This window comes from Spermophilus citellus, assembly GCF_964194105.1.
Source record: "Spermophilus citellus genome assembly, chromosome: 6".
NCBI classification, from domain to species: domain Eukaryota; kingdom Metazoa; phylum Chordata; class Mammalia; order Rodentia; family Sciuridae; genus Spermophilus; species Spermophilus citellus.
This window is the reverse complement of record NC_138187.1, coordinates 157008520-157023003: the sequence shown is the minus strand read 5'-3', so window position 1 is coordinate 157023003 and position 14484 is coordinate 157008520. Positions and strand designations below refer to the sequence as shown.

Sequence of the window (14484 nt, the reverse complement as noted above, 5' to 3'; positions counted from 1 at the left end):
ATTCTTACCTAAAACAAAAGCATTTAGTGCTATGAAGTTATAGTACAATTCTAATTTTATTTCATTAATTTTGATGTGTAACGTTTTCTATCTGGTATTATTTTTTGAGTTTTTATATCTATATCTGGAATGACTCTGACACAAAGGTATTCAGAGAAGTCTTTACTCTCCTACAAATTATCTGTCAACCTGTTTCTATTTGTTTATCATCAAATTTATCCTATTTTTACAACCAATCCATTCTTCTAAATGCTCTAAGAACTAAACAATGTGCATCCTTTGATGAAAAGTATAAAGTTGATACAAGTGCTTTTTTAAACTAACCTTGTTTCACTCAAAAAAAAAAAAAAAAGATTGAAGACTTTATAATGGCCTAAGAAAACTATAAACAATCTGTTAATGTTTTTTACCCTACTTTTCTTTTATTCACTCCTCATCAGCCATACTGGACGTCTGAACTACACTAGGCTTAGTTGGACCAGAGGACTTATTTACTTGTTATCCCTCTGCCTAAAACTTCTCCCCAAAGATAATCAGATGATTTGCTTCCTCCCTTCTTCTTTTTTTTTTTTTTTTTTTTTTTTTTGTTGTTGTTGTTGTTTTACTCAGTGTCTTTCCAACTACTTGGAAGTTCAGTTGCATCAGGGATTTTTATATCTTTTGGTTGTGTTACATGATGTGTCCTTAGAACCTATAATCAGAACCTCATAAATACCAGGCACTCAAAAAAAAATTAATGATTGAATAAAGCAATATTTAAAAGTACATGCTCTGAAGTTATAATACCTGGTTTAAAAATCTAAGCTTCTGCCTCTTACTAGTTATATCACCTTAGCCAACCTCCTTCACTCCTCAGTGCTCTAGTTTCCTTCTCAGTAAAATAAAAAAAATAATGCTTATAAGGTAATAGTGAAAATTAAAGCATTTAACACACATGAAGTATCTATAAAAGTAACTGTAAAATAAATGTTACCAAATTCTTTTCTAACAATTTTTACTTCATACAAATTCCAATCTTTTATAACACAGTACAATAAGCCCCCCATATAAGCAGATTCTATATCGGCATCAGCAGTTACAAAATATTCTGAAAAAAATGTGCACCTGTACCCAATATGTATAGAGTTTTGTCTTGTCATTATTCCCTAAACAATACACTGTAACAACTATTTATACAGCATCCATGCTGAATTAGGCATTTACAATAATCTAAAGATGATTTGAAGTATACAGGAGGATGTGCACAGGTTATATCAAACACTATACCTTTTTATGTAAGGTCCTTGAGCATACACAGATTTTGTTACTGCAGGGGAGGGGGTGTCCTGGAACTAAGCCCCTGCCAAATACTGATAGATTACTGTATTACTACTGCTCTGGGGGGAATATATGTCTTTTATAAATGTGAAAATTGTAACTTTTTGTTTTATCCTGAAGTTCTATTTTGGTCAATACAATTTTGATTTTGTTATGTTCTTTAGCTTATATTTGCTAAGTTTATCCTTAACTATTCCTCTTTTCAATCCTTTTTGTACCAATTTATTTTATCTCTGTCTCATACAGAGCTAGCTAGACATGAAAGGTAAGGCATTCAGTGAAATGTGTTATATCAGTTCAATACTACAGAAATACTAGTAGGATTTACTCTTCAGCAACTGCCCTGTCCTTTAATAGATGCTAAGATTGGATTCTCCTAGGATATGTAGACTGTTCAATCCCTACAACCACATTTACTCTGCATACAGCACTCAACAGATTAAGCAGCACTCCTTAAGGATTTCTTTTTCTCTTTTTTAAATCAATAGAGATAGCTATACATCAATGGGGTTCCTTGTAGATGAAAATTAGGAAGAGATTAACACACCGTCTCAGTCACATACCATATATTAAGTACAGCTATACAATATGTTAATATTCTGTAAAATATTGTAAATGTTCTTTCACTACTATGGAATTATGCCCTAATAAAGCATAAAATGAAAACATTTTAACTAAAAAATGCATTGAATACATCTAACCCACTGAACATCATAGCTAAGCACCACAATACACAGCAGAGTATTGGTTGTTGACATTACTGACGGCTTCTCTAGCTGGGAGCTACAGTTGGCTGCTTAGCATCACAAGACAGATATACAGCATATGGCTATCCAGGAAAAGGTCTAAATTCAAAATTCGAAGTCTGGTTTCTACTGAATAAATACTGCTTTCACACCAACTGTGAAGTCAAAAACCACAAAGTCCAACCATCTTAATGTTTTTCTTAATGTTTTTCTATATTCTTAATGTTTTTCTTTTTCCTCTAGATTCCACTTTTACATTTTGCTAGGTAATGGAATTTACTGGAAGTTTCAGAACAATGTTAACAGTAACAACAAAAACCTTTTCTTATTTCTCTATGTATAGTTTTCCAATGCTTCCTAGCCAAAGACCAAAAACAACACTCTTGTAGTTTGATTTACTACTCACTACAAAAAAGACAACGCATTATGGTTCAATAAGAGATGTCTCAATAAGAGGGTGTTAGAAACAACTTACAGAATTTAAGAACACACTATATAATTTGTAGGAGTGCTCAAGAAAATGGGGCTTTGCTCTAGAGTGGATACTACCATGTGGGACTAACTATCTTTCAGTATCACAATAAGCCTTATTTAGGACAGAAGAAAAGAGTGAGGCTAAAGTCATATCTGATAAAGAAGTAGCAATCACTCATACTACTCAGGACTGGGGTATGTTTGGTATATTTTGTGATTTCTGGTGACCTTACTTTTTTCTATGCTTAAACAAGTTTATGGAATAATCTTATTTTTCATTCCACTTTGTCAAAGTCACATAATGGCTGTGTCTGAATGTTAATGTTCTGTGAAATTATGTTCAAAAGGAGAATATAAAGGCCTAGCTATGAATGCCAAGTCAGTTTCCAGATAGAGGGACTGCTTTTTCTCTCTCAAGTTCTTACAGCATATTTCAAGTTAAGGATTTAAAATTTCTCCTGAAATATCCCACTGTTTTATAAAAATACATAAATCTGATGTTTTAATGGTTGGAAAGAGATACAAACCAATCTATGAATTTACTACAAACAAACAGAACAAATGCAAGCACGTACATGAAGGCAATAAAGGATACACAGAAAAGTCACAAAAACTCAATAAAGGTAATACTGGTAGTCAGGAAAAATAGAAAAAGTAGTAGAAGTGATCATCCAAGTTTACGAAAAGAAAAAAGAAGTGATCAAAAGAATTTACTTTTCACATTAAAAAACTGCATTATTTTTTTCACATAAAGTGAATATACAAATGAATGTGAATTAAAAACATTTCATATTAGGATAAATCATTAAATATGAATAAGATTTAGGGATTAGATGATAGTGCTATATCCATGCTAACTTCTCAAATTATAAGACTGTATAGAGTACTGCATTCATAAGACAATATCCTTTATTTTTTTTTAAAAAGGAAACATACACTGAAGTATTTAAGCATAAAGGAATAGGTGCCTGTGCCTTACTCAAATAATCTAGAGAAAAAAAATCATATGCACATCTATGTAAAAGAGGGACTTTTGGACAATCTATGTGAAGAATATAAAGAAATTCTTTTTATATTCTTGTTACCTTTCTCTAAATCTGAGGTTTTCAGCATTAGAAGTACAAAAACAATCAGAACTCAAAAAATAAGTATGACAAATATCAGTATACCCAAGTCAAAGGTGGAGAAAGCAAAAGTCAATTATAATTAATTTAAAGAGATGAAGTTAAGTGTCTCTTTTACTCAAGCCTATAGTCCAAATATCATAAAAAGCTAATGTTTCAATACAATGTTGAATAATTAACAGATTATAACTTTCATATATCTAAGACAAATAATGCCCTGATTTTTTATAACTTCCTCCTAAAGTATTTTCTTCCTCTCAAGGTCTGATATTATCAGCAAATTAAAAACAATATTTTTAAAAAGACTCTTTATCATTGACAATAATTCAACAGGTCATTCTACTATTATACATCAGAGTTATCCAAGTCCACTCCAAGCCACAGATTTGCATTTGAAATGCACATCTTTATGTCAGGACATTTCAGTAAACTAATCTATGATTTTACAACTTACGTGATTATACTCATGGTACCACTAAAACATACTGTTAAATATATAGTTTACCTGAGAACTGCCACTGAAACCTGGAGGTTGGCTGTATTCTGTGGAATCAATAATACTACTGCAAAATGAAGAAAGAAAAATGTGATTTCAGTATTTACATTATTTTGGCAACAGAAAAAGTGATCTAAAATTCATCATATATAAATCCAAAATTGCTAATGTCTAAGAAAACATTTATTGCCATTATTTACCTAGACATCAAATACAAATCCATAAACATAAAATCAGCAAATAATTAAGTAATTTAACATAAACACCAAAAATGTCAATCAAAAATAATAGCATGGAAGGTATCCATACAGATTTATATTTGTCTCTATTTCGTTATCAGATAGGTTAATAAATAGTTTGGAACCTTAAGGAAAAGAAGATTTATACAGTATTGGGAAAAGAGAATAAGCATGCAACATAAAAGCTATGTTTAACAGACCATGCTATCCACTAAAAAGCTATGTGTTCCTGGATAAATTACCTTACAATCACTCATTTGAGATGAGTGGGGACTAGCTACTTCAATTTTATGTTTCCAGCCCCAAAATGTTATGACAAAGCCTAGCAGAAAAGAAAACTATGAAATGGAGTAAATGTAAACTAGCAAAAATCTTTCGTAACCCAAAACCTATACATTAGTTTTCTCTCTCCTGGTCAAGCATAGTCCATTTCTACATCCATTCTTTTAATTTGGTTATATTATGTATACATTTTCCTAAAAATGTACCCTAAAAAATCTCTAGAAGCCCACACTACCTTGTTCTTCCTCAAGTTTACCATTTCAAACTTATCATTTCTCTATTCCTATATCCCTCCCATCTTTATACAAAATGATGGTCCATAGAAACTAGCAACAATTAAAAATTATCTACACATATACAATAATGATAAACTGATATTTATATTTTTGATATTATTATTTTTACAATAAACATTTATTTTCTTGTCTACCCTAACAAAATATAACCAATTGAAGATACTAATTTAAATGTCTCCACAAAAAATGCTCAAAATCACTTAATTAAGTACAGAAATAATCTCAAAGGTGTAACTTTGAGAGGTACTTTTGAGGAATGCAGAGTTTCAGTGTCACTCCTTTGTGGCTAATAATCTGACTCTAAGTTATAAATCATTTTTAAAAATTTTTATTTTTTAAGTTATTAATCTTATTTCACCATTAGTTTCTCTATCATTCATTCATTCACTCATTTTCAGTACTAGGAATGGAACCAAGGCCTTTATTTTGAGACAGAGTCTTCCTAACTTGCTCATCTGATCTAGAATTCCCAATTGTGCCTTAGCCTCCTCAATAGATTACAGGCATTCAACACTATGCCATGCTATTTTACTGATTAAATGACAAATATATGTCAAAAATTTACAATATTTAAATGAGATTATGTATGTAGATTTCTCAGAACAATGCTAAAATATGGTAAATATTTGATGAACTTTAGCTTATATTAACAAAAACATAAAACCTCACCATTCCAAAAATATGATAAATCATATAAAACAGTCTTCACAGTAGTCAAGCAGCGTATGTTATTATATAGGTCTTAATTAATTGTGTTCTTAACTATTCCTAGAGTAAAATTCAACTATCCAAGAAAAAGCCTTTACACTATCAAGAATTTATGCACAGTTGTATTGAATTTCTTTTCAAGAAAGAAGGGGAAAAAAAGGGAGAGGAGGAAAAAGAGGAAGAGACAGGGCTGGGGTTGTGGCTCAGTGGTAGAGCACTTGCATAGCATTGTGTGAGGCACTGGGTTTGATCCTTAGCACCACATAAAAATGAATAAATAAAATAAAGGCATAAAAAAGTGTTGTGTCTGTTTAAAATTTTTCAAAAAAAAAAAGAGGAAGAGGAGGAAGCAGAAGAAGATTGAGGAGGAGGAAGAAGACAAAAAGGAGGAGGAGGAGGAAGGGGAAGAATATAGCCAAATGAATGTTGCCTGTAGAATTATGCACTCATATGCCAAAATCAAATGTTATTTTTGGTCTAACTCATAGAGGGCCTATTAGGGAAACACATGAGAAAAAGCAAGTACTAAGAAATCTCTTTTCCTTTTTCAAATGAAGCCCAGTTCCCTAGGATTTGTGTAACATCGATTACATAGGTACATATTTAGAGGCCAAAAGAACAGCTGTTAGCTACAATTTTTTTTTATATGGCTTTGTGAGAATTCTTTGACTGCATGCCTCAGCAATGTTACTGATACATCAGTCATACAGGGAAATAACACATTTCAAATATATTTTGGGGATATTGAAAATATAGGTCTTAAATATTAAATACATCATCAAAGTATGAGCAACTATGCCATATTCCCAGGTACTTTATATTCTCTAATTGAAGAGTGGGAAAATCCTACATTAGACCACCCATTTCATGGTAATATTTCAGAAAAATGAAAAGCAGCAACCTATTAATATGAAAGAGAATCATTAACTGTTTCAAGTAAATATCAATAAGGTTATAAAAGCTATAAAAATGTAGTGAGGGCACCAAAAGTGGTAAGGTAAAAAACACTGTCAGTATATTAACTAAAATTGATGAGGAAAATAAAATAAGGTAAACATATTAAGATATAATAAAGTAAGAAAATAAGATAATATTCTCATTTGGGAGTATGAGAAGTTTCTCTAAAAGCATAAATGAAAACATTGCAGCTGTTAACCTCAGATTAAAAAAAAAAAAAAAAAAAACAACTCAACTCACAGTTATGTAGTAACTAGATGTCACTCACCTACTGGCATTTATATAATTATTTATTCCAAAAGCAAAACTATACTTCATAATTAGAAGACAAATTGTTAAGTCAATTTCACATATAAAGTGTTCCTATAATGAAGTGGTATCTAAGAAAAAGTAGTGATTCGCTCTTCATAAAAACAATAGGTTTGGTGAATTCAGACCGAAACTTTCAGTATACACCACATTAGCTAATTAAATCATAAAGATGATTTTTAAAATTGATAAGCAAAATAAAGTATATTGAGGCTGAACATTAACATTATAAATATGGGATTTTTAAGTTAATAATGGCATTAAATAAACCAAAAAATGCCAAGTATATAAAAGAAATTAAGACTTGGAATTTGTTTTTTACTATAAATCTAAGAAAAAATAAACTTCTATACTTAATAAACCATATGGGACTACAGAAAAGTTCTGTTCTGTTCCAACACTCTTCATTTAAATTATTGAACTAGATTCAAATTAGTGGTGAGTCTCATTTACTAATAACTAAAATTAGTGTAGACTCAATTTTGTAGATACCTCCACAGATATGAAAAATGAGCATTCATGTTCATTTCCTCCTTCTTTATTCCACATACCCTTTAACAATTAACACAAAGTCAAACAAATCACCCAAAATCATTGTGACTAATCTATCAACTGTTAACAATAATAGCAGCAGCAGCCCTTCAGTTTTTGCTATGTGCCAGACATTATTCTCATTTCTTCAAATATATTAGCACAATTTATCAATCAACTCAAGTACTACTATCCTTTCTAAACTGAAGTTCACAGAAATTAACAAACTTTATGAAGGTCAAACTGGCAAGAACTTGTGGAAATAAAATTCAAACCCAAACTTCATGTATATTTTATTTAATTCCAGAATCCTTATACTAAAATTGCCAGGGTAACCTTTGTCTTCCTTCTTAACAATTCAAATGGGAATTTCTATTATTTGTCTTCTTCTCAACTCTGGAATGACTTCCACAATCCACTCATTCACCAAGGCTTTAGAAGCTTTAAGAAAGGATGCCTGAATTAGAAAGTCAGTTATATCAAATTAATTCATCTCTTTTGAGTCTTCCAATGTATAAAATTAAAAATAATAAAACTTATCACACAGAATTTGTTATGAATATTATATGAAACAATGCATGTAAATTATAGAACAGTACAAAATAGACAGCTACAATATTACTCCAACTGTTGCAACTTTTTCAATAGAGTTCTTTTCTAGAACAGTATTTCTAGTAAAGATTTCTGATTTTGATGCAAGATGTTTTGGAACTGCAGCAAAGAATTTTCTCTAGTAATCTCCTGTCCTCTTTTAATTAATTCATGGTTAGGAAGAGTTGCAGTTACCTAATGCATAAGGGAACTATGAAAGTTAATATCTGTACTGCCTTTCAAAATGTTTGTTATTCTACAATCATCTTGCAGTTACAATGAAAAACAAAAGGGCAACTATTTTAAAATTTTCTTGTAAGAAATTCTCCTTAGGGAGAAATTTAGTACTCAAAAATATAAAAGGCAAATAGATGGTAATTTTCTGAAAGATAAAATTGCTCTGAGTTTATTGCTTTACTGCCTTTTTAAGTAAACAATTTTGCTTCATATAAGTTCAAAAGCAAAAATAAGGCTCACCAGATTCATCTACCTCCAAAGAAATTAGTGAAAAGTTTGTTACAAAAATGCTGTATTTGACTAATTTATATACTATCATTACCTCCCAATGAGTTGGAATAGGTTATAATTTATTTGCAATTCCCAGAGAAATTTTTAATTAGCAGGTGATACAGTTGCTACAGCTTTTAGAATTATAAAAAAAAGTCCATTATCTGAAATAACCTCAGAAAAAGGTATTAAAAGTAAAGAAGTTAGAGAAAGTATTCCAAAACAATAAGAAAAGATTCAAAGGTTGGGGGATCAGAAGAATGGGGAAAATATGGTGGGAACTGGGTAGGGAAGAGACAGTAAATTGCAGAAATGGAAAATGGTGACAGCAGGTGAAATTTTATGTTTGTATACAGTTGTCTTTATATCTAAACCAATTTCACTGTGTATAGTTTTGGTTTCCCTAGCCGTTCCCATTCCTAACATCTCAGGATCAAGATATAATAATCAAAGGCCTGAGAGTTTCTTATGACTCTAACCTGAAAAGGCCAGAAGTCAAAGAACAAGATCTAATCACAGTATAGGAGTGAGTTGAATCCTACAGGAAACAATTGTAAATACATAGAATTTGGTTGCCTTGAAGAGACTAACCTCCCGAAATTTGAGTTATTTTAAAGACATTATGAAGGAATGTGTAAATTAACACAGAAAAAAATAGAAATCTTTATCCCATCCTTTAAAAATTATAAAACATACTGAAGAGATTTATAAAACTTTATTGTTGATTATGTGAGGTTTTATAAAAAGGAAAATAAGCATGTGATTTAGAGACTTAAAACATGTCAGCAATACAGGCATATTCAGAATCAACTAAAACAATTTTTCCATATTTTCTGAAGTATTATCTATACCCACACCCCCAGGCCTGTATTTGAATCTGTAGGATCCATCTCAATTAATATTTGGTAATAAGGTTAAAAAAATCTGCATTTCAAACAAAGGTCTTCCTTGACACTAAAAGACACTGGAATTTGGACTCTTTAGGACCCCATTTTCCAAAATTTAAATGAACTATTACTATCTTCCTCAAGCAGTGACAATTACAGTTTACAACAAGAACCCAAAGGGCTGTTATCAAAATCCTGAAATGCCTGTAAATCAATAGAATTAAATGCATTTTGATGGAATTTAAATGCTCATACTTTTAAAAGTCCACATTATACCACATTTAAAACAGAATATTCTATTAACCATCATACCTTATTTTCAATCCTAAGACTATGTGTGTAATCATGGAGTAGAGTAGGGTCTTCCATATTCAAACTACATATTGGAATCTAACAGTGTTTATATATACTTGATACGCCCCAAATACTGGCTGCCTGACTGTAAATAAGTTCTTCAAATATTCTAAATAAAGAAAATTATACCGTTTCAAGGTTTATATAGCTTGTTGTATTTCTATGACCTAGAAATTTTACTAAGAAATTACAGATATGCAAAGAATACCCTCCTATCATTATCTGGAAAGTTTCTTCTCTTTGTATTTTTGTTTTGTTTTGTTATAGTTTATTTAAAATGCATTGCATTTAAGCTTAACTTACATTAAGTTTAACTCCTCAGCAAGGTATAAAGTCATAGTAAGACAGAGTAATACAAAATGCAACAATCAACTGGTTGTACTACTCAAAACATGGACTACTCAAACATCACAGGTACACTTCATTAAAATACTGCAAAACACAACTGATGTTCAAAAGTCCCCCAGGCAAGTGTAGCTGAGGTGTCTTAAAATATGTAATCATCTAACTCTAACCTTGGAGATTTGGAAAAAAAATACCAGCTCACATACAGAAAATTTCTGGTATTGTTACAATCTTCCTTTCTTAGGTAAGGAAAATAAAGGTTATATAAAAATACATTTATGGTTATAGAGTAAAATCTACTTAAAATGCACAATTAATAAAGTGACAAATTTATAAGAATTTAGAGTTAGATTTTATCATAAAAACATTTCAGATTCTATGTTTTTAAAAAATTATCTTTCCCAGTGAAATAAAGCAGTTAAACCAGTAATAATTGCCAAAAAGCACCAAGTTCATATAAGCATTACATGTGAAAAAGGAGTTGTAAATACCACTATTGATCATGGGTGATATAATCCAATAGAAGATCCAACATGTACAAAAGAAAAGATGGCTCACTTTTCATCCAGTGTACCAAACAGCCATCCCCAAGTTCCCGCATTCACAGACATACTGTCTTCTAATGTCTGGAGGAAAGTATAACTGAACACAGCCACGTGGGTAAGCTAAAAAGGGGGCATTCTTCCACCTAGTCCAGAAGCCATTATGCAATTATTCAGCTTCTTGAATGACATTAATTTACTGAAATTACAAAACATATAAATTCACAAGAATTTTGGTTATTCTTCTACATATACGGTTTTAATATTTGTTAAATATTCCTAGCATACATAAAGTGACTCTTTGCTTTTCCCTTGTGTTATCCCTATAATTTGTTTCATTTGGGCCTTTGCCAAAATAATAGAAACACTAGTAAAAAGTATCAAAATGTTTGACAGAACAATTAATAAAATTAAATTACATAAAAGTCTCACTTATATTTTATTTATAAATCTCTTTCTCTCCCACAGAAACCTTTACAAAGCAATTTAGAACTTTGACTGATGTATGTCTTCCCCCGCTTCCAAAGAATTAAATCAATAGCAAATTTCTATCAGTAAAATCATTTTTAAAATGAGAGATTAAGGATCAGAAAATCTTTACTACTTGTATTTATATTGCATTTACTTACTATTTTATCTTATGGAAACAGGATAAAAATTACCTCCAGTGACTGTATGGATTATACTAAAGCAAATCCAGCTGAACCAGATTTAAAAAATTCAACTAACACATTATCTTCAAACCAAGTTCTCTGAAGTTCCAAAAACATAGGGAACAGACTAATAATGGACAATTCTGAAGTATTTGTTTAGGTCAAAGACAAAGATTAAAGCATTTACCAAACAATTTTTCCTAAAACAGAAATCACATTGATGTGAAGAACACAGAAATTTACAAGCAAAAATACTGGGGTAATGACTTTGAATAGGATTTAAGTTCTAAGGAAATATACGTGAATGTTTCTCATTCCACCATACTTACAGCTAATACAAGAACCAAGGTCAGGTTTATATTATGCTTCTGGCTTCACAGGTTTAGTAATAAGCTACTTAGCTTTGCTTCCTATTCATTTACACCTATAAACTAAATATAGGGTCTGAAATCCATTTTTGTTAATCCAGATAGAGCCCACACCATTTACATCTATTAAAAACTGAGGGAAAAATGTTTTAATTAAAATTTACATTGTCCTCATATTTGCCAGAAATAAAATATGTCAGAAAGTTTCACTATATTATTTAAATGAGCTAAAAAGTTTTTAAGTGCTGGAATATTAATCCCCTAGAAGAAAGGAGAGGACATGTATGCTTGTAATCACTCTCTCCAATAAAGGGACCAATTCCACTTTGCAACAGGTAAATTTCGAGATCTGCCTACTGGTCTCTAAATTACTCATTATATGACCACATGCAACTTAACAATAGTTATCAATAAAATGTTAACTGTACTTTATATAATCATGAAGATCATTCATCAAAATCTAAAGCAGATTTTAAAGGCCCTGCGAGGAAAAATCTTTTTGGTTTGAATCAATTCAAATATGGAAAATTTGGCAAGGATGGTTAAAACCAATTCAAATGGTTTTATCAAGGAAATAGTTATAAACTCACCCTCTCTCCTCCCCAACGAAGCTTAGCTGACAGTTTTTTTTAAATAAGATAAAAGTAATTAGTTTATTTATTAAGTATACTACAGGTCATGTTTCAATCAAAATGTCATAAACTATAAAAATTAAGTGACATTTTAAGTATATATTTGTTCAAAAACATTTTAAATCTCTGTTATGTATAAAGGTTCACATAAAAATGTACAAGTATAAGAAAAATACAATATTCACAAGAGTACCATAAAGCATGGAAAATATACATAAACTAACACATTACTACAGAAACAGAACAAAAAAGCAGGATTTTTTTAAGTGGTTAATTTTATCCCCTGCTCCCCTTACGCCTTCTCTCATTTTTTAGATGGACCTATAAAAAGAATAGAGAAGATTTCACTCTTGGTTGGATACTTGGAGGAAGAGGAGAAGACCTTAATGAGGGAGAAACTACTCAGTATATGAATCCATTAAATTAATCCAGGAGAGGTTTCTTGGCAAAAGAAATACGCAGTATCAGCAAAAATACCCACGGCTTTTTCACCCTTTCTTTTTTGGTACTGGGGTTGAACCCAGGGGCACTGAGCTATATTCCTAGCCCTTTTATTTTTTATTTTAACACAGAGTCTCATTTAGTTGCTGAGGCTGGCTTGAATTTGAGTTCTCCTGTCTCAGACTCCCTAAAATGCTGGGATTACAGTCCTGTGCCATCATGCCTGGCTTACCTTGACATCGTGCTTTGAGAGTTGTATTCAACTGACTTTTTTTGTTTTTTTCCCTTATGTTACTAGGGATTAAACCCAAGGGCTCTCTACCTCTGAACTACAGGTCCTTTACATTTTTGCAGCAGAGTCTTGCAAAATTGACCAAGCTGACCTCAAACTTACAATTCTCCTGCCTCAGCCTCCCAAGTAGCTGAGATCATTGGTGTGCACCACTGTACTCAGCTACACTCAATTTTAAAGTACAAAAAAAAATTGTAAGATAGAGATCAAATGATTATATAAAGTATACACGTAGGTGTATATAAAAAAAATCTCAAACAACGTATATAATAAATAACGACTGAAAGATTTCAAGCAGGCAAACAAGTTCCTATTTCTGGCAATAATGTGTTAGAGGACAGGTGAAAAGACCATTGCTAGACTCCATGTGATACAGATATCTAACAGCATCAGGAAGAGCAAAAGACAGGATATGACAATTAGGCTACTCAAATTAGGGCAGGCAAAGGTTTCCACTATTTGGTTTTTGTTTTTCATTTCATTTACATACATAGTTTAAACCCAGAATCTATCTAAGGGAGTCAATGACCTGACATAAAAAGGTCCTCATTATAGAAATATAAATCTAGAAAAGGGCTTTTAAAAGTAATTCTGCTAAAAAAATTTTTTTAGAGAGGAATATATACATAAGCTATCTAGTTATTTAAGTAATAATTCTTATATGTATGAAAGAAAAAGGGTTAATATAATTGCAACTGAATGCTGTTTCTTAAAAATGAAGAAATTAGTCTAACATTTTTGACAGCAATGAGTTCCTCTCTTATCTTAAGGGTCGTATACACAAGAGTATTTAAGGGTGACTTCATATTCTCAAGTACCTATCTCAATCACTGAGTGATATTTGAATCAACTGCTTAAATATCAAAACACTCTTTTAAAGAAAATATTGTCTTCTTTAACTGTAAACCAATATAACTAAGCCTAAATTTCATTTGACAACAATTTTTCAAATAACCTTAGTAATTCTCTCAATATTTCATAGACCTTATAAAATTTTATATCTTTTACAATATCTGCTACTTTATCTTATAATTCAACTAACTAACTACTCTTATCTCCTACACTAATAAAATCCTAATCCAAACTATCATTTACCTTCTTCTGGACTTTTGCAGTGCTTCCTAACTTTATTCCCTATTTCCAATGGCCCAGAGTTGGGAAGAATACAGATAATGTTTTCCTCTATCTTTCACACACGAAATCAAATAAACATTTTAAAAATCTAAACCAGACCCTGCACAACACTATCCAATGACTTTCCATCATACTTACACTTTCTTGCATGTACTGGCTTAAATGTCATGTCCTAAGGTAAGTCCATCTACCAAACTGAAAGAAAATCCACTTGCAAACCCCCAACAAGTCTACCATTTCTTCTAAGGTAACATTGTAT

At 31.1% G+C, this 14484-nt stretch overlaps 1 protein-coding gene across 6 annotated transcripts in view; it reads right to left on the bottom strand.

Moving 5' to 3' along the window:
* COP1 (COP1 E3 ubiquitin ligase) overlaps positions 1 to 14484 on the bottom strand; it is a 177817-nt gene that overhangs the window by 104567 nt on the left and 58766 nt on the right. For all 6 annotated transcript variants that reach the window (XM_081299560.1, XM_081299558.1, XM_081299561.1 and 3 more), the window contains one exon: positions 4167 to 4224. In XM_081299560.1, coding sequence (XP_081155686.1) covers positions 4167 to 4224 — 58 coding nt within the window. The remainder of the gene's footprint in view (positions 1 to 4166; positions 4225 to 14484) is intronic.